The sequence below is a fragment of the Myotis nattereri genome (assembly GCF_964212035.1).
Source record: "Myotis nattereri genome assembly, chromosome: 10".
In the NCBI taxonomy this organism is placed as follows: Eukaryota; Metazoa; Chordata; class Mammalia; order Chiroptera; family Vespertilionidae; genus Myotis; species Myotis nattereri.
The window spans coordinates 48,628,262-48,654,410 of record NC_138085.1 but is presented as its reverse complement, the minus strand read 5'-3'; the positions used below and the strand labels follow the sequence as shown (position 1 = coordinate 48,654,410).

Below are 26,149 nucleotides of genomic sequence, written 5' to 3'. Positions count from 1 at the left end.
AGCCACTCAGGATGGGTACTATTACCATTTTTAAAGAAAACTGAACATTGCTTCTGAAACCAAGACCTTCGCTCTCCCCATGAAACTGAGAAGAGATGGATGAGGACCAAATCCTTGAGAGTAAGCCACATTAAAATATTACAATTTGTTGGTGCTCTCCTTCCTGGGATCATGCCCATGCCTTTCCCTTTCTCCCCCTCCTCATCCTCTGGCTCCAGGCACATTACCATTAGCTTCCTTGCTTCCAAGCTCCAGGGGCCCTCCCTTTACCTCTAGAACTAGTTTCCTAAGCCTATTTCTTCTAGGAATTACTTTTTCTACCTCTGTGATTTACCAAATAAATATTCTTCCACACAAAAAAAATTACAATTTATGAATTGTGTTTCACAGGTTCTCAATAAGTTGGAAGGGAAATGTTTTTAATCCCATGTGTACTTATTTTAAAGTAACTATAAGTATAATTAAAAAACATATTCATACCTGAAACCTATATGTTCAGGTTGACCAATATCACCCCAATAAATTTAATAAAATAAAAACATATTCATCTACTTACTCATCCAAACCTTTATTAAGTACCTATGATATGCACAATCTTGTGCAAAATATTAAAGGAATACAAAGATGGATTTTAAAATGATGCCAACCCTCAAGGAGTTTACAATCTAATGGTAGTGGCAAATAGTTTAACACAAACTATAAAAAAGGAATAGCAAATAAACACTTGCCCTTAATTAGGAAAAATCACCTTATTTCTTCATTTAAAGCATAAATTTCCAGTAGGTAAATACTGCTATTATATACCTTTATTAGTTAATACTCTTTATAAGTTGATTATTTTTATGAAAGAAAATGTCTCACTCTATCACATCTTTATGACTGATTTAAATTTTTACAACAAAAAATTTTCTTATAGAGGAAAAATGATAGTCATAAAATCAAATTAACATCATTCTCAGAAAGACAAAGTGTGTCTGCAATAATATGTAAAAAATTGAATATTCTGGTTCTAGTATTAAAGAGATAAGCCTGAATTACTTTGGAGACTTGCCTTGGACAAGTTATTATGCACAATTTCATCTCATTTAAAACCAGTTTGATATTTATTAAGATTATAATTCAGAATGCTATAATTATTTATATCTGTCATAATACACAAGGTTAAAAAATATGTATAAAAACTTCTAATAATTTCTATGTCAAAAATAATTTAGAATAAAACTAGAGATAAAAAAGAAAAAACTGATAATAGGGTGGATAATTTAATAAACTTTCAGTGCAGAAATAAATGTAAATTTGCAAGTACCTATTTTTTTCTATATTTTATTACTTTTAAAAAATGGTCCAGATTTTAAAAATTAAATAAAAATAAAAATGGTTCAGATAAACTTAACTAGTAAAACAACTGTGAGGGTTCATTTTGTGAGATGTTTCCAGAGAAAAAGAATGGGCAAACAGTACAATTTTAAAATATGTATTGAGTCATGCTTTCTAGAAATTTTTTTTCAAACAAATCACCAAAGGACAATACTTTTCTCTGCTCTCAATGCTAAGCCATTTTTTTCTACCAAAAAATAATGACATAATAACTAATCAGTTTGTGACAGCTGTTGATTCTCAATGGCTTTTAAAAAATACAAGTAAGAGCAAAGTTGCAAACAGAGCACATGTAGCAATTTAAAAAACTGAATAGGCAAAGCCTTACTCGGACTAAATGACTGATCAGCTGGATTTGCCTTTTTGGCTACAAATAACTTTGCTAAAGAGCCCTGCACACATCAGAAGGGTTCCTTCCCATCCATGTTCCTAACCAAACAAGCAAAGCTGCTAACACCGGATGCTGCAAATAACAGCACAGGCACAGGAAGGAGGCCCTGCTGATTCTGCTTCATTCTTCAACAGATTTCTCTTCTCCACTTTCTTCTTCGGCTTCGGCTTCATTTTCCTTACAAGAATCCCGGCTGTTGGTTTCAGTAAAATAATTTTCTTCCCCATTCTCTCTTTCTTCTATATGTTCTTCTTCATTAAAGCTAGAGGGGAAAATGTATCAATCTTTCAAAGGAAAAATGATTTGTTTAAAGGTAAACGAACCCTTTGCAATGTATGTCACCATGAAGTCAGTCTTCCTCAAGTGTATGAGCTCCAATTTATCAAGAAAACCTTATAAAAGTGCCAATTGGGAAAGTAAATATTCCTCTGAGAACTCATTTATTTCAAAACTTGGTTTACTCTTTAAACTTCGCTTGACAGCATGTTGTTATTTTCATTATTTATGCCAGTCAGAACTTAAATTATTCTGCTTAAAAATAAGATATTTCATCACCATGTAATATTTGAATGTGTCAAAAAATATCAAAATATCAATATGTTTCACAACAGTTCACATGTATTTCATTAGGTAAAGTTCATTTTAAAATATTATAGAACAGAATTTTTACTTTCTTGCAAGTAAGAATTTTTTCAGAGGTATACCATTCAGACATTTTATATACGTTACCTTTCTTTCTCTTCAGTGAAACTTTTCATCTCTTGATTGCTGAAGGACTCAAATATTTTTCCACTTTGGCCTTTCTTTGAAACAAACTCATCAGATATTCCTAGTGCTTTTAGGGTGTTAGAATAATGCTTTTCTGCTGCCATTCTTGCATTTTTCTATAGGAAAGACAAACCTTTTTAGATGAGAACAAAAGACTTTAACTTTCCATTAAAAATGTATGTGCTAAAAGCTCCAGTGAAAATTAAACTCAATAATCACAGTTGGCTGAAAATATGCATCCCTTCTGACCAGCAATTCCATTCCTAGGTATATACCCAGAGGAACTACATGTGCCCCAGGAGACATGTATAAAAATGTTCAGAATAGTACTGTTTGTAACAACCCCAAACTGGAAACAACCTAAATATCAAAGTAGGATGGATAAATAAGTTGTAGTCTATTTATACAAAAGAGTAAAATAAAGCAATGAAAATGAACTCTAGTTTTACACCACAACATGGATGGATCTCACAAACATAATACTGAGCAAAAGAAACAAAATACAAGAGTGTGTATATGTGTATATAATATATATATTATATATATGATTCTTTTACAAAAAGGCCCCAGACAGGCAAAACTAAACTATATATAGGGATAAATCATAGGTGGTAAACTGCAAAGAAAAACAAGCAAATGCCTATCTCAAAATTTAGAATGGCCAAAACCGGTTTGGCTCAGTGGATAGAGCGTCGGCCTGCGGACTGAAAGGTCCCAGGTTCGATTCCGATCAAGGGCACGTACCTGGGTTGCGGGCACATCCCCAGTAGATGTGCAGGAGGTGGCTGATCGATGTTTCTCTCTCATCAATGTTTCTAACTATCTCTCTCCCTTCCTCTCTGTAAAAAAATCAATAAAAATATATTTTAAAAAAGAAAAATTTAGAATGGTGGTTACCTCCACGGAAGAGGGAGAAGGTTTGACCCGGGAGAGGCGCGTCGGGTCTGAGGTGCTGGCAGTGCTCTGTTTGTTAACCTGGGTGGTGGCCACTTGAATTTTGATATATAATTATTCTTTACACTGTGCCTATTTTATGACTGCTTAAGGATATCTGGAAAAATCAGTAAGGAAATAAGTTCATATGAGGCCTAGCTGTTTGGGCTCAGTGGATGGAGCATCAGCCCGTGGACCGAAAGGTTCCGGGTCCGATTCCAGTCAGAGGCAGATATCTCGGTTGCATGCTTGATCCCCAGCCCTGTTTGGGGCGGGTATAGGAGGCAACCAGTCGATGTGTCTCTCTCACACCAATGTTTCTCTATGTCTCTCCTCTCCTTCCACTCTCTCTAAAGGTAAATGGAGGGATGTCCTCAGGTGAGGATTAACAAACAAAACAAAACAAAAAAAGTAGTTCATGTGATGGTTTTCAGAGGGTTTTTATGTGCCTACTGTAATTTCTGCTTTTTATAAGCCATATCTCTACTCCATCACAGATAATACAATCATCAGTGCTGCTATCTTTATTCTGTGGAGGAAGCAATAGATACAGAAAAAAAACACACATGAATTTAGAACTGGGTTCAAATCTCCAGAAAGTTACTTCCTGGTTTTGGGATCTGTGGGAATTATAATGACCCTCTCATACTGGAAGCAAGTCGAAGTTGTCACAGTTCCTGAGACCGCAGGCGTTACGGAGCCACAAGATAACTGGGGTTTGCATTAGGGCTTTGGCGTTAGTCTGCGTTCAGCTCCTATGAGTGGATATGAGCTAGGGCCAAGAACTGCCATCTGAACCTCCAACAAAAGCAAAATGACTAGGAACAGCCCGATTCTAGTGGCACCCAGTTCACCCCCCAATTTAACAAATAAAGAAACCAAGATGTTCCCGTCACCCTCACTGAGTTTAAGCAGTTTGCTTAAGGTCCACAAGAATGGTAAGCAGTAGAACCAAGTCTCTTGACCCTTTCCTGCGTCTTTTCCACTCCACCATGCTGCTTTAATCTAAATGGTAGGGGTCATCCTGGAGTTTGAAGGTAGCCTAAAGCCTGACTTCAGCAATGCTCTTGCCCGATATCTGCCTAATCCAGGTACTCCAGTTAATGAGGGATCATGGAGTCTAATGTTCTATGGGAGAAATCAAAATAGTAAAGACTGGATAAAACTATCAGCAGTGCATTTTCTGACACTCTGGAAAACTGAAAAAGGAACACTGTAACTGCTGCTAAAATGCACCTACGGTGAATAACACTTTTTAGAAAAGAAAGTGAACAAGCATCCAGAGGCTCTGAATGCCAACAGACCAGCCTTGGGGGAACTGAAAGGCACGGCAAAGTATGAAGATGAGAACTGTGCTCCAAAGACTGTAAAGAAATCCCAAACCTAACTGAATGCATTAAGAATGGCATGTTCTGCCCTAGCTAGTTTGGCTCAGTGGATAGAGCATCAGCCTGCAGACTGAAGGGTCCCAGGTTCAATTCTGGGTTGGGGGCTCGATCCCCAGTGTGGGACATGCAGGAGGCAGTGGACTAATGATTCTCTCTCATCAATGATGTTTCTATCTCTCTTTTCCTCTCTGAAATAAAAATATATATTTTTTAAAAAGAATGGCATATTCTGATTTAAGCAAAATAGATTAAAATACTAATCAAAGTTAGTGTTTATAAACCTTCACCTAAATCTGCTTTAAAATTCAATTTAACATCTACTCAGCAAGCTGTAATTTCCAAGAAACAGGATAACATGGTTTGTTCTGTACTGGATCATAGGCCTACTGTTGGGATAATTCAATAGCAGCAAGACCACAATTAACACTTACAAATGGGTAATGCTTAAAGTTGTGAGTGAATTTATTACATAACAACTGTTAACTAGCACCAACAGTCATAGCAAAATAGACTGCAAGAAAAACGTACTAATTTCTGTTAACAAAACTAAAGCAATAGTGAGCACTGCCAGTCTTTCTGTATAAGGAAATACCTTTTAATATTTTATATCAAGGTGAATAGTGTGTAATTGTTCATTAAAACAAAGATTTCCCCCTTGCATTTCACCATGGAAAAGAATTATAATAAAGAGATAAAAGGAACAGTTAAAATAGATTCATAATTGTTTATTTTACTATTAAACATACTGTAAAAAAATTGTCTCTTTCATGAAATCAAAATAACAAGTGATGAAAGTTTGTCTATCAGCACCTAGAATGAATGAAAAAATGCTTATTTTTTATAATTTTTATAACTGTAAGTTTGGTTTATAGTAATTCTTTCATTTATTTAATAATTACTAAGTACTCATTTTGTGACAAGTCCTCATGGAAAGTAGGGGTATACACGAAAGTTATTTTAGGCAAAGGGAACAGCATATGTGAGGGCATATGCTGATAGAAGAAATATCAGCTATGAAACTAACCTAGTTTTCAATGTTTAAAATTTATCTATGGTTTTAATTTCATACTCACCACTTGTTTTGCCACATTTTCTCTGGTGCTTAGAAACAGTGGGAATTCACAATTACACAACAGGGCAAAACTGCTTGTTAATGTTGAGACTCATCACTAATTCATCAGGGTAATGCTCTCAGCCTGGGCTAATCCCAGAAAGAAAATGACAGGTCAAAATGGCTAATTTGATCATAACAGTTCAGTTTTGGTTCAACAAGTGTTTATTAACATCTCTGTGCATGATGTTGTCCTAGGTGTCGGGATTACAAAGGTTTGATCACTCCCTTTAAAATTAACTAGTTGCCCAGCCGGTGTGGCTCAGTGGTTGAATATAGACCCATGAACCAGGAGATCACAGTTGGATTCGATTCCTGGTAGGGACAGGTTCGATCCCCAGTGGGGGGCATGCAGGAGGCAGCAGATCGATGATTCTCTCTAATCGCTGATGCTTCTCTCTCTCTCTCTCCCTCTCCTTCCTCTTTCTGAAATCAATAAAAACATATTTAAAACAAAATAAAAAACAGACCAGCTCAGTGTTTGAGTGAAGGGCTATGAACCAGAAGGTCCAGGTTCATTCCCAGTCGGACCCATACCCGGGTTGTGGGCTTGATCTCCAGTGTGGGGCGTGCAGGAGGCAGCAGATCAATGATTCTCTCCTACCATTGATGTTTCTGTCTTTTTCTCCCTTCCTCTCTGAAATCAATAAAAATATTTTTTTAAAAAGTTACTAGTTGGAAGGGAAGAGAGATCATTAAAATAATTTCCACACAACGTGGTAGGAGCAAAGAGAAAGGTATGCAAAAGGTAATAAAATAAAAAAAAAAAACAGAGGAAAGGGCACCAACCCAAGCAGGGGAAACATTGCAAGAAGTGATTTTACACTGAGACTTGAAAGAGTAGGAGGAAAGATAGGAAGAGGCTCTAAGGATGTTCAGAAACAGCATGAGGAGCACCAGTGGCGCAATCGGTTAGTGCGCGGTACTTATACAGAAACAGCATGAATAAAGATTTTTGAAACTAGTAGTCTGGTATGGCCTGAGAGTAAAAGGGTGTATAAAGTTTGACATGAGGGGGAGCACAGTGGTAGATTAAATAAAGAGGTTAACCGGGTCAGGTCATAGAGGATTCTGTATACCATGTTAAGGCGGTTTATCTTCTGAGAGAAAGCCGGACAGCTCAGTGGTAAGTGTTTGGAAGCAGATTGATTTGGGTTCCAATCCCAGTTCCATTATTTAATAACTGTAAATTTTATGAATTACTTACCTTCTTTGAACTTTTTTTAAAAATATATATTTTATTGATTTTTTACAGAGAGGAAGGGAGAGGAATAGAGAGTTAGAAACATCGATGAGAGAGAAACATCGATCAGCTGCCTCCTGCACACTCCCCACTGGGGATGTGCCCGCAACCAAGGTACATGCCCTTGACCGGAACCGAACCTGGGACCCTTGAGTCCCCAGGCCAACGCTCTATCCAGTGAGCCAAACCGGCTAGGGCTCTTCTTTGAACTTCAGTTTCTTCCTCTGCAATATAGGACTAACAAGCTTGTAGAATTTTATTGAGAAGTCAATGACAAGACCTCTTGATACCATTCACTGACAATGAGAACGAATGGTTCGGTGAATGCATGATTGTCACCGTTATCAAGGGTTAGTAACTACCTATCCAGGGTTGATATTTTTGCAAGGGAATGAGAACGGCAAAATAAAGATATAATGGGTGGCTTTGCAAAGAACAGGACAGGCAAACGAGTCAAACCGTTATATTAACTCAGATAGGTTTCACCCTGGCATTTTACCATAAGAATGGTGAAAGATCCAAAAATTACATAGGGATAAAATTTGTCAGTTCTCTCAGTGACAATTGAATGTGGGGGGAACAGTGGTTCCCAGTCATCCTAAATAGTAGTCCAACTAAAACAAAATCAAAGAGGAGGATCTAGTTTGGGGCAAGATGAATATAAGATGCCAGTGGGAAATCTGGTTCAATACCCACCAGATAAGAGGACATAAAAACCTGCAGTTAGCTGCTTTGAGCCAAAGTCAATCACTTTACACTGAGCAATATAAAACGGCTTATGATTTTCCCCCCTAAAGTTGAAACTGAGATGTTAAAAGAAACCTACCCCTTAAAATGACAAGCACTACATAAAATTATATCCAAATCAGTAAGTAAAGGGTTCCCATAACTTTGAGAAATTATAATATGTAGATTAGCCCATAATACATGCCCCTTGTCCTCAATGACCTGTAGCCTCCAGTGATTATTGTTAAGCTATGTCACCCCTAGGAACCTCTCCCTTATGAGTACTAAGGAAAAGATGATCTGAAATTGACAAATTTCTCTTAATGGAAAGACTGTAAAACTGAGTGAAAATTTAGTTTTCCGATAAAAAGAAGATCCTTTCAGTAATTATAGATAAGATTGAAAATTATAACTCACTTAAAAAAACACCAATTGCCCTGGCTGGTTTGGCTCAGTGGATAGAGCATCAGCCTGCGGACCAAAGGGTCCCAGGTTCGATTCCAGTCAAGGGCACATGCCCGGGATGTGGGCTCCATCCCCAGTAGGGGGCGTGCAGGAGGCAGCCAATCAGTGATTCTCTCTCATCATTGATGTTTCTATCTCTCTTTTCCTCTCTGAAATCAATAAAAAATATATTTTAAAAAAACAAAAACACCGCCAAAACCGGTTTGGCTCAGTGGATAGAGCATCGGCCTGCGGACTGAAAGGTCCCAGGTTCGATTCCGGTCAAGGGCATGTGCCTGGGTTGCGGGCACATCCCCAGTGGGAGATGTGCAGGAGGCAGCTGATCGATGTTTCTCTCTCATCGATGTTTCTAACTTTCTATCTCTCTCCCTTCCTCTCTGTGAAAAATCAATAAAATATATTTAAAAAAAAAACACCAATCAACAAAATGAAAAGGCAACCTACAAATGGGAAAAAATATTTGCAAATCATATATCTGATAAGGAATTAATATTCAAAATATATAAAGCACTCATACAAATCAATAGCAAACACAAAACAAAACAAAACAAAACACCCAACTAATCCAATTTAAAAGCTGGCAAAGGACTGGGTAGGCATTTTTCCAAAGAAGATATTCAAATGGCTCAACAGGTACATGAAAAGGTGCTCAACATGACTAATCATAGGGAAATGCAAATCATTAGGTGATATTTCACAAGGAGATACCTCACCCTGGTTAAAATAGCTATTGAAAAGACAAGAGATAAATGCTAATGAGGATGTGGCAAAAACGGAAGCCCTGTGTACTATTGGTAGGAATGTACATAAGTACAGTCATTAGGTAAATAGTATAGACGTTTCTCAAAAAATTAAAAATAAAACTATATGATCCAGCAATCTGACTTCTGGGTATATATCTAAATAAAACAAAATCACTACCTCAAAGAGATATCTGCTCCTCACATTCATTGCAGCATTATTTACAATAGCCAAGAAAGGAACAACTTAAGAGTCCATTGAAAGATGAATGGATAGCCGGAACCGGTTTGGCTCAGTGGATAGAGCGTCGGCCTGCGGACTGAAAGGTCCCAGGTTCGATTCCGGTCAAGGGCATGTACCTGGGTTGCGGGCACATCCCCGGTGGGGGATGTGCAGGAGGCAGCTGATCGATGTTTCTCTCTCATCGATGTTTCTGACTCTCTATCTCTCTCCCTTCCTCTCTGTAAAAAATCAATAAAAATATATATATATATAAAAAAAAAAAGGTACAAATTTCCAGTTACATACCGGGGATGTAATATACAACATGGTAACTATGTATGGGATATTTGAAAGTATGGATATATAAACCTATAAGTTCTCATCACAAGGAAAAACAATTGGGGGTAAGTATAGGAGGTGATGGATGTTAATTAAACTTACTGTGGAATAATTTTTTAATTTATGCATGTCAAGTCATTATGTCGTACACCTTAACCTTATCCAGTGCTATATGTCAATTATATCCCCCAAAAAAACAAAAACAAGCAAACAAACCCACTGGCAGAAATAAATCCGATTCAATTAGCCATTTTGTTTCATTTTTTAATTCTTCAAAGACCTCCAAATCATATCATGAAGCCTTAACTTAATATTTGGCCAAGCTGGTATGAAATAAACACCAGCCATTAAAAACATGTTGTGGAACTATACTTTCGAAAAGATTTGATCAGTAGTATGTTCTTTATTAAGCTTACATGCCTCATCAACAAAATTCAGTCTTAGATTTTGGCAAAATTACTTACTTGACTGGCTTGATGAAGCTGTCACAGAAACAGTATGTCTTAGTACATTATATAGCACATAAGAAAAATGGACTATAAGTTAAGAGCTGTATATGTTTAAAAAAACACACACACAACAACTGACAGGAGCTCTTAAATTCCAACAAACACAACCTGAGCAACTCTTTGAAATAGTAGTGGCCTGTGTTTTAATTTTTCTTCTATTTCTTCGAGTTCTCGTCGGTATTCTCTCATCCTTTCCTTTTCACTCTTTCTAAAATTAAATAAAAGGAGTGGAATTTTAAAAAGAAATAAGAACTTGCATATATAACATTTTAGCTTAGATGGCAAATTAGAAATTAAATTATGAGCACAATTTACAGTTGACCACCATTCCTTTTCTAGACTGGTAAATTTTTATGGAATACGGAATAAAAATTCTAGGTTCTGCCCTAACTGGTTTGGCTCAGTGGATAGACTGTCAGCCTGTGGACTGAAGGGTCCTGGGTTCAATTCCAGTCAGGGGCACGTACCTTGGTTGCGGGCACATCCCCAGTAGGGGGTGTGCAGGAGGCAGCTGATCGATGTTTCTCTCTTATCGATGTTTCTAGCTCTCTATCCCTCTCCCTTCCTCTTTGTGAAGAAATAAATGAAATATATTTTTTTAAAAAATTCTAAGTTCTGCCGAAACCGGTTTGGCTCAGTGGATAGAGCGTCAGCCTGCGGACTGAGAGGTCCCGGGTTCGATTCCGGTCAAGGGCATGTACCTGGGTTGCGGGCACATCCCCGGTGGGGGATGTGCAAGAGGCAGCTGATCGATGTTTCTCTCTCATCGATGTTTCTAACTCTCTCTATCTCTCTCCCTTCCTCTCTGTGAAAAATCAATAAAAAATATATTTAAAAAAAAAAAATTCTAAGTTCTGAGAGCACACATTTTACATCCTGGGAGCAGTCTTTGTACTCTGAAGGTTCTGAAATCTTCAAGACATAATGTTTTACAGGGCTTCAAATTGGCCTGAAAAGATGAATGAACGAATGTCCTCTTATCTCATATGTAAATGTATAAAACCAAAAAAATTTGGTCCCAAATAGGTATGTTCTTTTTAAGAAGTTTTTTTTTGAAAATAAGAACTTGTTCTTCTTTAGTCCCTTAAATGAGAACTGCTGTAGGTTGGTGGCAAAGTTAATTAAATGGGATGAGGAGAAATGAGGTGTATGGGACTATAATATATATAGAAAAATAGGAACCAAGTACATAAATTCACAGTAAGTGTACTTAATATTTGGGCAAGATCCAATAATGAATTAAACTATGCTATTTCTCTATGTAAAATATACTCTACCAAGATGATAAGATTTCATGGATTAGAGAAAATAATTATACTATAAAATTATAACTATGTTTAATTATATACAAGTTGGTATTATTAAAAATTCAGTTTACTTTTTAAGGATGAATGAATATTTCTAAGGAATTTTTTTGCTCAAGTTCATCAAATTAAGCTCCTTCTACTAATGAATTGATATAAGGAGCTATATTCCTTATAATGTCTGACACTGACAGACATTATAAGGAATCCTATATAATAAAAACCTAATTAATATGGTAAGTGTCTGACCGTTAGTTTTACCCTTCAACCAGTTGCTATGACACACACTGACCACCAGGGGGCAGATGCTCCAACTGATAGGTTAGCTTGCTGCTGGGGTCCAGCAGATCAGGACTGGTGAGTCAGGCCGAACGCGCCCTGGAGCCCTCCCCAGCCAGGGTGGAGTCCTGGATTGCACTGGGCCTCTAATTAAAAGGAAATATAGATTTGGGGGAATATTATAGGTCAGATTAAAAATTAATAAATAGTACTTACCCAGCTTTGGGGGAGTTATTTTCCTACTTAAACATGAACATTTTAATGTTTATTTGCAACATAAAAATGTTCCTCTGGAACATTGGTTTTCAAACTTTATTCTGCAGAATTCCAGTGTTCTGTAAAGGGGTTCTGTGAATATTTTTATTTATTTTTATTAAAACTGAAAAAATGCAACCCATACCACTAAACATTAATACACCTGTTAATCGACACTTTCACATAATTGATGTTACTTAACACCAGTGTTAATCTGTGCTATCAGATTTCATGTAAATCTTAGAACAAAAATCTTTTACATATCTGTTTGTTGAAGAATATTCTGAGATTACATGACAAGTTGTTGAAAAAGCTTTATATCTGTGCCTCAATATTTTTCTCAATATTACTAGTATATTGTGCAATCAAAAATAATATAAAGAAAAAGAGTTAAAATGCCAATATAAGATATTAACTATAGCCACAATATAAAACATTTATGTTCAGTAACATAGCTTCATGGTCCTCACTATCAGGTGTGTATACATATGTTGGTTCTCATCATGAGGTGAATGAGAGAATGTGTGTGTGTGTGTGTGTGTGTGTATTAAGTATAAGTAACTGATAATAACATGAATCCAGAAACTAAAACACTAATATTCTTCTTAATTTGTTCATATATTGGTAACTTGATTTTTAAAAAGTTTGAAAACCAATGGTCTAGAGGTTCAGGATTCTTTCATGATACCTGAGAGATTTTATTCTGGATTTAGATATTTGAGCTAAACTTTGATGTGAGTCATAAGCCTTAGTCCGGGTTGTCAGGAGTTTCTGCAATTCTTTCATTCTTTGTTTCTGCTTAGTTAGGATCCGAGTTCTCTCTTCTTCCAACATTTTCTTTTCCTCAAGTGATCTCCTGAGGGCAACAAACTAAGGCTTAATTCACTTTAAGCCAATGAGAATGTTGCTTAGCAAAGATTTAACACAGGATAACTCAAAGGCTGAAAAAAGGCAACCTTTTGAGAAGGATCTGACTTGTGAACTTGGAAATCAATAGGCCAACTCTAACCTTTTCTATTCCCAAGGAGTCATAAAATGGAAATTACATTTCTTAGCACACACTTTTGCAAAATGTTCTATATTATAAAGTAAAATATATTACCAGATATAATAATTTCTTCATACTTTTAAATTCACCAACATAAAATTAATTATGTCATGTACACTATTTTAGCAATCATAGGTCAGTCAATGCAGTAGCCTAGTTATTTACCTGGTGGCTTGTTCTCTTCCTCTGGAACATACTGTGGGCATTGGAGGGCTGCAGTTATAAGGCACACGCTTTGCATTTGGACTTCTTCCTGGTGACTTGTGCCTTAGAGACTGATAAGCCCAATGTGCTTCTTTCAAATTTTCTTCCTCTGCTTTATTATCTGCCAAATTTTTCTCTCTTTTAGTGGATGCATGTGAGGCTGCATGAAGATCAGATGGTTTGTAAACTAAAAGGGTTTTTGGACTTCTCTGTTCTGGGAGGTGCTTCTGATATCTCTCAGGAGGTTCTCCAAAATCAGCAATCGGGCTCCTAGACTTGCACTTATACTTCAACTGTTCAGCCTGTTTGGGAGCCTTGGGCTTCCTTGCAGCAAAACTTCTGTGAGGTGGACTATAAGGCGGAGGGGATGAATTCAGTAAAAGTTCTTGGGCTCTCAGCTGTGTCTTAATGTTTCTAAAGAGCTCTTCTTCTTTTAACCTGTTATTGGTAGTTGAACCATAAGTAGATCGAGGTATAGGTCTGGCTTTAAATCGATTTGTTTTCTTTTTAGACTTAATAAAGTCTCTCAGCTGCTTTTCCCGGATTGCTCGCTTTTGTTCCTCCCTTGCAATAAACTTAAATGGCTTTTGTGAGGCCAAAAGTGCTTCTTTGTTTTTCTCCTTCATAATCCTCCTTCGTTCTTCATTTTGCTTGACTATGTCATGATAAAGGGGGGAAAAGACAAATTCTGGAACTGGGTTGGCTCGGAATTTTTTCTTACACTCTGAATCTTCTTGTTTTTTGAGCAGTTTGTGTACCATTTCAATATCTGATTTGTATTTCATGTTCTCTTCTTTTTTCTTCTGTTCTCTAATCATCATTTGAAAAGGCTCAGGTACTGTAATCTTTGGCACCCATTCTTTTGCTTTCTTCCCTGTTTTTTTAATTGCTGGGAAGTCAGCACCTTCACACTGAATGTAATCTTTAACAGAAAAGTTGGTCCACATGTTGTTGATGAGCTCCTTAGCGTAGGTCATCATTCTGCTTTTCTCAGGATAGTCTTTTTCTAAGTTGGGCAGCTCATCTTCAGAGGAAGACACAATCAAGGAGGAAGAATGACCTAAATCAGGTTCTGAAAGTGATGTGATTAACGAGATAGGGTGATAGTTCTTTTCTGATACACACCTAAGTGAGAAGAATAATTAGGTTAGGTTACACTTTCAGTTGTATGTGACCAAATATAAGAATTAAGAATTAGATATTTTCTTATATCAAGGTATAATCAATTAACCCGAATGGTGTGGTTCAGTGGTTGAGCATCAGACCTATGAACCAGGAGGTCATGGTTTGATTCCCAGATTGTGGGCTTGACCCCAACAGGGGGCATGCAGGCGGCAGCCGATCCATGATTCTTTCTCATCATTGTTTCTATCTCTCTCTTCTCCCTCCCTCTCTAAAATCAATAAAATATATACATATATATATTTTAAAAGGTATAATCAGGTTTAAGATAGGAGCTGGATATGGCTTGTAAAAATTATCACTTTTATTTAGAATAGAGCTGGAAAATGCCTATAAATTATCTACTCTGACGCCCTTATTTTATAAGGGAGGAATATGAGACAGTTGAGGCTTCTTGTGTCTAACCTCTGAATTGAATTCTCCACATGTTTTCCATAGACACCGTTTTAAAATATACATCTGATCATGTCACTCTCCTTCTTGAAACTTTCCCATGATTTGTCATTGTTATGAAGTCAAATACAGATTACAGAGTCCTTTAATATTAGCCCCTGCCTAGCTTTGCAGTTTCACCTCTCACTTTTCCCTACCCCCATCACCATTCTACATCCCATCCAATCGCATGAAGTGCCTCACACACACCATTCCTCATGCCGCCATGCCTTTGCACACATGGTTTCGGCTGCCTAGAAGGCCACTCCTTGCTTCCTACATTTGCTGGAGCTACACACACCCCTTAAGACTGAACCCAGATATGACTTCAGCAGAAAATTCCTTCCTGTGTCCCTCCCCTGACACTCTGACACGATCAACTGCTTTTTCTTGTCTCTATAATGTTGTATTGCAATTTTTCATGCTCAGCTAGTCTTTGAGATCCTTGAGGGCATCTCAGTCTTGACTTCCTAGTGTCCACGCAAGGTCTGACACCCAGGAGATATGCAATCAGTGCTGACGCACTGGATGAGTTAAGGGACTCGCCTCAAGTTTCAAAATAAGCCAGTTTATCACAGAAATGGGTCTTGAAATTAAAGACTATTTTGAAAACTTAATCAGATTTATCTTTTAGTTCTAAACAATTTATACTATATCTTTAATAAGCTCATGTTAATTCACATATTATAAAGGTCTTTTAAATTTTTAATATCCATCATTTAAAAATATTCTGGTACATCTCTGCAGTTGTACAATGAACAATATCAGAAAGAAAAGACCAAATGGCCGCCTAATGACCCTCCAAGTAAGAAGCCACCGGGTAGGTTGATAAGCCAGTAAACATTTTGAATAGAATTGCACCTCCATATATAATTACAAGTACAAAGGGATAGTTGAGAGAAAATATGCTGAAATAATTTTGTTCTGTACTTTATTCTTTTAAGATTTTTAAATTGATTTTTAGAGAGAGAGAAATATTAATGTGAGAGTGCAACATCAATCAGCTGCCTCTTACACGCCCCCGTCAGGCGATTGAGCCCGAAACCTGGGCATGTACCCTGACTGGGAATCAAACCAGCAACTCTTCAGTATGTGGGACAATGCCCAACCAACTGAGCCACACCAGCCAGGGCTTGTTCTGCACTTTTAAGTATACATTTTATTTTACAGTCCACAAATAAGATTATGTACAAACTTACATGGAAGAGACACTAGAAGCTTCATCCCTGATGATCACTGGCTGTACTTTCTTTAAATTTAATTTATTCTGGTACATTTTCTCTAACTTTGCCATAGTTTCCATGTGGGCAGTCTTCAGCTCTTCTAGTTTCCTGAAATATTCTTCATTAGAGTGGTAAATATCAGAAAAGTCCACAGGGGCCTCATAGTTCATGTATGTTAGGTTATTCACCCCGGAAATGATGTTAAAGTCAGTCTGATGGAAGGGAAAAGCCTGTTATATGGTATTTGGAATTAAAAGACAAATAAATTTGACACTAATTCCCAATGCTGCTTCTTACTTGTGAGCTATGTACATTTCCCTCTCACATTTTATTGAGAACAAGAGAGAGAAATCAAGTTGCCAGAAAATAAATACTATTTGATCCTTTTTATAAAGGATGGTTAGATTCCCGGATCATGTACTAACCCATACACTATAATAGGATAGAACCAAATTATCCTTAATAAAGATCCTCCGTTGGAGTTGTAAGTGATAACTGAAATGAAGAAGAACCAGTTCCTCTTACTGCAAACCAAGCACCTACAGCCCAACACCCGGAGCTTGGCTCCTACAGTATGGGCCACAAGGGCGCACCAGTGGAGAAGGGAGGGGAATGGGCAAAGGAGGGCAGGAGAGTGGAGGGAACAAAGTCTCATTGGCTCATCAAGAACCCAGGAAGAAGCCCTCCTGGATGTGCAGGGGAGACCTCACAGGAAGTAGGAGGGTTGGAAGGGGATGGGAGGTAGTTTCAGAACAGCCCCTCCTGGGAGCAACAAAGAGCAGTTGTAACAAAGTCCTGAGTGACAGGGACTTTGGGAGTGCCAAGAGAACACGAATAGTACAGTATAGCATTGTAACTACACCGAGTGTAGTTATTCTGTATATAGGTCATGCCTGGAAGAGTCTGATCGATCTTTCCCCTAACTCTTTTTTTTTCTTTTTTTAAAATTATTTTTATTGATTTCAGAGAGCAAGGGAGAGGGAGAGAGAGATAGAAACATCAATGATGAGAATCACTGATCGGCTGCCTCCTGCACGCCCCCTACTGGGGATCAAGCCCACAACCCAGGCAGGTACCCTTGACCAGAATCGAACCCTGAACCCTTTAGTCTGCAGGCCAACGCTCTATCCACTGAGCCAAACCAGCTAGGGCTCCCCTAACTCTTTTCATATACATCTTAGAGTTCTTTTATTTTTATTTATTTATTTTTTAGAGTTCTTTTAATTGAAGCAACTATAGAGGTAAAACTCCACTTTCTCCATAAATATAGAAATTTAATATTTTCTCAGTTGAGAGATAAAGTTATTTATGATACTATGCATAAAAGGCTGCTGACTATGGTCTTAAATTTAGCCTATTGCCTGAAATATGCTCAGAATGAAAAAAGAGTATTTGCCTTAGAAAATTATAGACTCAATCTGATAAGACACTAGGAAATAAATCTGACTAGCTTCTCCCAATGGGAAAATGCAGAAGAGTCACTTGTATATAAAAGTTATAAATATGAGTTTTTAAACAGTATACAGGAGACCAGTATTGTACTACTTGGGCTAACCGAGAAAATGATGAAGGAAAACAAATGTTTTTCAGTAGAGCTGGTGTGCAGAAATTTACCAACAAATCTATGACTCAAAGAATTGCTTTATTGTCATACAACTCAAGAGAATTTTCTGATACCTTCTCCTGTTTCTATATGTGCTCCTCATCATTACCTTCTTAGCTGTGGAAATGAGTACTTTGTTAACTTCCTCATTCATTAAATTCTTAAGGACACCCAGCATTCTCTAGCTGCTTAAAGATACAAATCAAATAAACACTCCACCTTCTAGAACAGTGGTTCTCAACCTTCCTAATGCTGCGACCCTTTAATATAGTTCTTATGTTGTGATGACCCCCAATTTCATTGTTACAAATTGAACATAAGCATAGTGATTAATCACAAAAACAATATGTAATTATATGTGTGTTTTCTGGTGGTCTTAGGCGACCCCTGTGAAAGGGTCGTTCGACCCCCAAAGGGGTCTCAACCCACAGGCTGAGAACCGCTGTTCTAGAAGCTTCAGTGAGTTTAGGTGAGGATGTGTACATAAATAATGGGCAGCAGACTTTGGAGGAGACAGAACTCCTGATTCCTGCCTGTGAGCTGCTCCCATGTATGTCACAATATCAGTTACCATAAGAGCTCAGAGAAAGAATGCCTAATTCTGACCACGGGGAAAAGAAGAGACAGAATTCACAAGGGTGCACCAGATGGAGACAATGTTAGATAAGGACAAAGCTTGTCGGATTAGGGAAGCAGAAAGTGCAAAACAAAGAAGTCTGAGGCACAGTGCCAGAACATGAATCATATGTTACTGCATGATGATGCAGCTGGCAGGTACTCTGTTCTTGATAAGGAAACTGAGGCTCAGAGGGTTTAGGAGACCTGCCTGCAGTCACACACCAGTAAGTAGTAGAGGTGGGATTTAATCCAAATCCCAAGTGTTGGGCTCCAAAGACACACCGCAGGAAGGGGTTTTGAGCCACATGAGGAAGGAACAGGCATGGGATGCTCAGAGAGGTAAACAGTCTGGGGCTGGTGAGAACGGGATGGAGCACGGGGGAGGGTGGGAAACAAGGTGAAAAAGGCAGGTCAAGAGCTGCAACCAGGCAACAGGAGCCTTGAAGGATGTGAGCAGGGGAGTGCCATGTCAGTCGTGCTCGGAGGGGTTCTTCCGGTAGCAAATAGAGGGAAAACGAAGGAAGAAAGATTAGCAGCAGTTAATGAGCTCATGCCAAGGTCCAAGTTAGAGATGTTAAGGGCAGAGTTAAGGAAGCAGCACCAAGGCAGCTGCCTTGGTAGATTTAGGAGGCTGATCATCAACTCAGTGATGGCCTGTATTGTGGGCAACAAATCGAAGACTTCTGTTTGGAGTGTGGCCTGTCTGGGTAGATGCTGCTGCTGCTGCTGCTGCCATTCATCAATACAGGGAACACGGAGGAGGAGAGTGTTTTAGGAAAAGAAAACTAATCTCTCTTAGAAACACTGAGTTTAAGGGATAATAGGGCAGGTGAATGTCCAGGAAACAGGTGGGTAAATCTATCTGGAGACCTGGTAAGGAGGCTGGGCTGGAGGTGAAGATATGGGAGCCACCAATATCACAGAAGTGGCAGGTGCAGCCTTGCATATGAATGAGGCTGCCTGAGGAGGGTGTGGGCAATACGACAAAAACCCGAGGATGGAAATGTTGGCCAACACCAACGTTTAAATAAGCAGTGAGAGGAGAACTAATATGAAGTAGAAATTGGTCATTAGAAATACAAATACCAAGTGATAAGGGTATTCAAATGAAGAGAGCTTTTGTTTGGTTTGAGTTTGTAAAGTAACTCCAGAAGGCTTCCTGGAGGAAGTGATATTTAAGCTGAGTCAAAGAATGGGAGAATCTGGAGGATCAGATAGAGTATAGGGGGAAAGAGGGAAAAGGTACTGCAGACAAAGAAAAGGACATTAACAAAAGCCATGGGGATGAGGGGCACGGTGGAGAGTAAGGTGCATACAGCTGCAGGATCAGAGGAGAGTAAAATGTATAAAGCGATTTTGGGAAGCAAGCCTAAAAAGGAAGGTTAGGGCAAGCAGGAGGTGGTTTTCATTGCTAGTCTACTTCTTGGCTAGAAGTTAGTACCTTTTCAATTTGGAGAATTTTTATGGCTTAGGAGAAAGATTAGAGATATAGTGTCAAATTCTTGTGTTCAAGCCTAGGTTCTGCACTTCTTAGCCATGTGACATGGGCACTAATCTTTTGAACATCAACTTTATAATACTTGAAGTAAGTATGCCCAGTGTTAAACTATTGCCTGTCAGCTCCAATGCCACCCTTCTACACCCTGCTGGGTGATGCTGAGGACAGGAGTCTGTAAACCATGTTTCTGCTTTGCCAGCTGATCCCAGGTAGACTCTGCCTAAAGTGGGGCTGGGGGAGACAACAGGGCTAGAGGAGGAAGAAGACCTATTCCTCCCTGTTAGTTCTCTGTCCACTTGTCTACTTGAGTCACCCCTGCAGTGGTTCTTCCCCTGTGCAGCAGCAGTGGCTGATTTCGGTCTGAGTTTTTCTAATGCTCACAGAATCAGCAAAATCACCTCGTGGCCTCTATTCAAATGTCATCGCCTCACCAAGGCTACCCTATTTGAAATTATAACCTCTCCACCCACTCATTGTCAGCCTCCCTGGTTTATTTTTTCTCATAAGTACTCACCACCAACAGCCATTCTACATATCTTTACTTGTGTATTGTATGCCTAACTCTTCCACAAAGTCAGTATCACAAAGACAAGGATTTGTCTGCTTTGTTCACGGCGGTGTCCCCAGTGCCCAGAAAAGCACCTGGCTAATGGCAGAGGGTTAATAAATATTCATTGGAAGAATGAATAGACAGCTAAAAAAATATTATATGTCCATTAAGAGGAGAGTTATTTCCTCACAAAGAACTGGATCAGCCCTAGCTGGTTTGGCTCAGTGGATAGAGAGTCGGCCTGCAGACTCAAGGGTCCTGGGTTCAATGCCGGTCAACGGCACATGCCCGGGTTGCAGGCTCAATCCCAGTAGTGGGCGTGCAGGAGGCAGCCAAACAATGGTTCTCAATCATCATTAATGTTTCTATCTATCTCTCACTCTCGCTACCTCTCTGGAAAAAAAAAAAGGAACAGAATCATCCTAAGAAATACTGGCTGCTCTAAAGAGTTATATTCTACTAAGCATTAAGAAAAGGGCTTATTTCTTAAAAAACTAACTAAAAGAAGGAAGATATTCCAAAGAACTGTTTTTAGAAAAAAGCATGCAGGTACTCTCCATTCGTTCTTTTAGAACACCCTTTAGCCCTGACCGGTTTGGCTCAATGGATAGAGCGTCAGCCTGTGGACTGAAGGGTCCCAGGTTCAATTCCAGTCAAGGGCATGTACCTTGGCTGCGAGCACATCCCCAGTAGGGGGTGTGTAGGAGGCAGCTGATCGATGTTTCTCTCTTATCGATGTTTCTAACTCTCTATCCCTCTCCTTTCCTCTCTGTAAAAAAAATCAATAAAATATATTTAAAAAAAAAAAAAAAAAGAACACCCTTTAAAAGAAGGCCTTCATAATAGTCATTTTCCATTAAAGGGTAAAATTTATTTGGTCCTGGAAAAACTGCAAAGATACTGAAGGATGAGTAGCTTCTGGAGAGTGGTGGCAGGTCTGATATTTATACACTGACTCTTAACAGTATCTGTCCCATTTCTGTTAATACTCTTTTTTTTTTTTTTTTTTTTTTTTTACCAGGACTACAGGCTTTATTAGAGGAGAAGCACCTGCCGGGCTGTCTCACAAGGGGAGAGCAGCAACACGTGCAGGGGTGGGCACGCCTTTTTCCTGTTTAATACTCTTAATACTTAACTTTTCAGATATATTACTCCCATGGTGTTTTACCTAAAACAGATGAATGATTAATAAGCGAATTCTAACTTTAATTTAATCTTTGTCTTCACACAGAAGAAAACATTTTAGTAGGTCAAATAACCTAGACCCGTGGTCGGCAAACCACGGCTCACAAGCCACATGCGGCTCTTTGGCCCCTTCAGTGTGGCTCTTCCACAAAATACCAACTTCTGCCCACGGGCCACGAAGTTTCAGTCGCACTGTACATGCGCGCCCGCATGTGGCTCGCGAGCCGCGGTTTGCCGAGCAGCAGTTTGCCGACCACTGACCTAGACCAAGGACATTATTTTCCAAGAGCCTAAAATAGCACCCTTCCCCTTTAATTGTCCAGCTTTTTGTGAATGTTGTGCATGCAGCCACTAGATTAGAGGATAATCTTCCCTAGATTGGCTTGACCCATTTAGATGATGCTCCTTCCAGCACATGCACATGTGCTTCATTAGTGATCAGCACTCATAATTATTTGTGGTATAGTCTATCTAGTATCATTTGCAATTCTGGAATTTTTACTAAATTTTCTTTTTCATTGAAAGGATTTGTAAGGAATAAGGCAGATCTACATATAGTAACCTGGGTAAACCGGCAATAAATGATAAGAGTAAAAAGCAAGTTTCAGAACAATATGTATACATAAAATGCTACCAAATGCTTCAAGGGTGTACACAGGAGACAGGAAAAAGCTCAGAAGAATACATATATATCAGCTTCAAAACAGTGGCTACCAATGGGTAGGGAGGAGGGACTCAGACTTTCTTTGGGAGGAGAGAGTAAAAGGGCCCAAGCCTTATCTGTAACATTTGAAATTTTAAAAGGAGAATGGCCCTAGCTGGTTTGGCTCAGTGGATAGAGCGTCGGCCTGCGGACTGAAGGGTCCCAGGTTCGATTCAAGTCAAGGGCACATGCCTGGGTTGCGGGCTCGCCCCCATGGGGGGCATGCAGGAGGCAGCCGATCAATGACTCTTTCTCATCATTGATGTTTCTATCTCTCCCTCTCACTTCCTCTCTGAAATCAATAAAAAATATATTAAAAAAAAAATAAAAGGAGAATGCGCTCATGTATTACTTATCTAATAAAAATATAACTTTTTTAAAAAAAGAATGCTTTGTGAGTACTAATACTAAATTAAAAACTGAGCAATCTCTATTGACTACTTGATCTGTTTGGCACCTGCCTCTCACACTACCCTAGCAATACTGCTTACCTTTCCCTTGTTCTTCTACCTGCTCCCACCCCCACTCCCCAACTCTTTTATTTCTTAAAGAAACCAGAAACTGCCGAAACCGGTTTGGCTCAGTGGATAGAGCGTCGGCCTGCAGACTGAAAGGTCCCAGGTTCGATTCCGGTCAAGGGCATGCACCTGGGTTGCGGGCACATCCCCAGTAGGAGATGTGCAGGAGGCAGCTGATCGATGTTTCTAACTTTCTATCTCTCCCTTCCTCTCTGTGAAAAATCAATAAAATATATTAAAAAAAAAAGAAAAGAAACCAGAAACTATCAGAGGAAAGTTCCCTCATCTTCCCATCTATAAAACTGCCTGCTTTTGTGCCACTTTTCTCTTTTCCTCCTGCTTCAGGATGAAATGTCCCTTCTCTTTAGCAATATCTGACACTTTCCCTCATCATTAAAACCAATAAACGGGGACTTCCACACTCTTGTGGTGATCCTACCACTGTAGCTGGTCCTTAATCCCTTTAGTCTCCTTTTTATCTATCTAACTGTTAAATGAGGTTTTTAAAGTGTTCTAGCCCAGTTGGTGTGGATCAGTGGTTGAGTGTCAACCTGTGAACCAGGAGGTCATGGTTCAATTCCTGGTCAGGGCACATGCCCAGGTTGTGGGCTCGGTCCCTGGTGGGGGGGCATGCAGGAGGCAGCTGATCAATGATTCTCTTTCATCATTGATGTTTCTGTATCTCTCTCCCTTTCTCTCTGAAATTTAAAAAAAAAAAAATTCTATACAAGACCCCTTCTTTTTCTGCACTCTCCCTAAGTGACTTTATCCATTCCTATTGTTTCAAAAATGCTGAAAACTCCCTGATAGGTATCTCCAGCTCAGGCCCTACAGAACTACACTTTCATAGGCTCAGCTGCTTCCTACATATTTCCACTTGGTAGTTTCACAGATATCTCAAAGTTACCATGTTCAACACTAAAACCTTAGAGGAGGGCAAAGAGGAAGAAATGGGGGAGGAGGATCTGTAATAGGATCAACAATAAAAAAACAGCCGAAACCCGTTTGGCTCAGTGGATAGAGCGTCGGCCTGCGGACTGAGAGGTCCCAGGTTCGATTCCGGTCAAGGGCATGTACCTGGGTTGCGGGCATATCCCCAGTAGGAGATGTGCAGGAGGCAGCTGATCGATGTTTCTCTCTCATCGATGTTTCTAACTCTCTCTCTCCCTTCCTCTCTGTAAAAAAATCAATAAAATATATTTTAAAAAAAACAATAAAAAAACAGACACACACACAGAAAACAACACTGAAAACCACCCAGCCTCTACATCCATTCCTCCCCAAGTTGTCCCCAGTTCAGTAAATGGCACTGCCTTCCTTGCAGCTTCTCAAACCAGAAACCTGAGAGTAAGTATTCTTTATTTCTTCCTCTTCCTTGGCCTTCACTTTCATTCTGTAACAGTAATTCCGATCCATTCTGGAGAAATCTGTCCACTTCTTGCCATCTCCTCCGGACTCTAGGTCCAGCCATCACCTATGGCTTCTGAAATTACTGCACAGCCTCCTAACTAGTCCCTTACTTCTGCTTTGTCAGAAGTTCTCCACAGAGTCATCAGAGTCATTTTTAAAAAATGTAAATAGGAACATGGCAGATCTTTTAAAAGTCTTCAAGGACCTCCCAATGCACCTACAATAAACAACTCCTTACCTAGGTCTACAAGGCCCCGAATGTTTAGGCCCTGCTTAGCTCTCCAAGTTCATCTCCCCTCACTCATTCTTCCCCTCTTTTCCACTCTTGCTGGCTTTCATTCAGATCTTTAATCACCCAAAGCTCTTCATTTTCCTGTCTTAGGACCTCTACATATGCTTGTTCCCTCTGTCTGGAATGTTTTCCCACACCTACTCTTCAAATAACGGTTACTCTTTTTCATCTATCAGGCATCAGCTTAAATTTTAACTAATTTAATTATGGCTTAGTGGTTGCTATGACCATGAAAGATGTTGCTACAGATTTTCTCATTAACAGTGTTAGTGTAGATTAAAGAGATTACAATTCAAAATATTCAGTGATTTCTATTAGCCCCAGACCACAATGCTTTTTCTTTTTGTATCTGAGAGGCTTGAAAAAAATGGTGTTAAGAATCTTTAACGGGGGTAAGGAGGTTTATATCTGCAGAGTCAAGGTTTCTAATTTTTAAAGGAATAGAGCAGATGGCAGACTCAGCCCTCTAACTGGTGGACAGGTGTTCACGACACATGTAACACTGAAAAGTGCCCTTTTGGAAATAATGGGTCCTCAGTAACTTGCTTCTCTGGATGCTTAACTCTGTCTGATCTAGCCACTGAACTCAATGGTTTTAAGCATCGCTTCTCATGTATCGTGTTAAGATGCTCTAATAACCAAGACCTGAAAATGACAATAAAACACACCTCTGATAGCACAGTTGATTCACCTGAATCTTAGGGGTTATCATCTGTGGGGTAGGTAAATCAGACCTCCCCAAGTTAAAAAGAAAAGGGAATATCTACTTCTGACAAATACTGGAGCATAAAGAGTAAGGTTCTGCACGCTCTAAACCAGCGGTTCTCAACCTGTGGGTCGCGACCATCGGAAAACACATATAGCATATCAGATATTTACATTACGATTCATTACAGTAGCAAAATTACAGTTATGAAGTAGCAAAGAAAACAATTTTATGGTTGGGGGTCACCACAACATGAGGAACTGTATTAAAGAGTCGCGGCATTAGGAAGGTTGAGAACCACTGCTCTGGACTAAAGTAAAATGCTCCCCAAGAAATTCTTACAACCATCGTTTTGGTGAAAATTACGACTTTTTAAGGCCTCGGTTTTATTGATTTCTATGGGAACATAGAGAAGGTGGTGGGTCAGTATTACCGACGATCTGGACAGGGAGCAGCGTTTGTCAGCATGTCGCTCAGCCCAGCGGGGACGCGGACCAGCCATCAGCCCGCACCCAGCCCGAGCCCAGTCCTAGCGCACGTCCCGCCCCCACATTACCATCGCCCGCGACGGCTGCACTGCCTTCTTCTCATCTTCCTGTTCCTCCTCCTCTTCGTCCTCCTCTTCCTCCAAGGCCGCCACCACGGCCGCCAGATCCTCTAAGCCTATAAGCCTAGAGTCTGGGTCCTCGTCCTGGGCGGCCCGCGCTGGGGTGTTGGGATTTACCGGGGCTTGGACACTGGAGGCCGCCAGCTCCGCGCGCGGAGAGGCTGCCATCACCGCGCCGCGGAGGCCTGAGCGCCCCCGCTGGCCCGGGTGGTGAAGCAGGAGGGGCTCCCTGCTTGGGGCGGGCGGTTACTAGGGGCACGGTAACTAGGGACGCTACAGGGGCCGTAAGGGCCCAAAAGTCACTCAAATCCTTGACCCC

At 39.6% G+C, this 26,149-nt stretch overlaps 1 protein-coding gene across 2 annotated transcripts; it reads right to left on the bottom strand.

The window, feature by feature from the left end:
• Positions 1 to 550: 550 nt before the first annotated feature.
• On the bottom strand, positions 551 to 26,149 carry FAM161A (FAM161 centrosomal protein A). 2 transcript variants are annotated; one of them, XM_081100688.1, is made up of 7 exons: positions 25,780 to 26,149; positions 16,117 to 16,352; positions 13,265 to 14,428; positions 12,740 to 12,907; positions 10,322 to 10,421; positions 2,498 to 2,652; positions 551 to 2,030 (listed from the first exon to the last, which is right to left on the bottom strand). In XM_081100688.1, the coding sequence occupies exons 1-7, from the start codon at positions 25,996 to 25,998 to the stop codon at positions 1,889 to 1,891; spliced, it is 2,184 nt and encodes a 727-aa protein (XP_080956814.1). In that variant the 5' UTR covers positions 25,999 to 26,149; the 3' UTR covers positions 551 to 1,888. The 2 variants fall into 2 exon arrangements, with proteins under 2 accessions (XP_080956814.1, XP_080956815.1); XM_081100689.1 differs by lacking the exon at positions 12,740 to 12,907.

What these genes read in the sequence shown, in the direction of transcription:
- FAM161A (XM_081100688.1), bottom strand. Translation starts at nt 25,998, where the DNA reads ATGGCAGCCTCTCCGCGCGCGGAGCTGGCGGCCTCCAGTGTCCAAGCC. An exon ending in GGAAGAGAACAAGCCACCAG is followed by an intron (nt 12,908 to 13,264) that starts GTAAATAACTAG and finishes TGTTGCCCTCAG; the next exon opens with GAGATCACTTGAGGAAAAGA. An exon ending in TTCACTGAAGAGAAAGAAAG is followed by an intron (nt 2,031 to 2,497) that starts GTAACGTATATA and finishes TTTCCCCTCTAG; the next exon opens with CTTTAATGAAGAAGAACATA.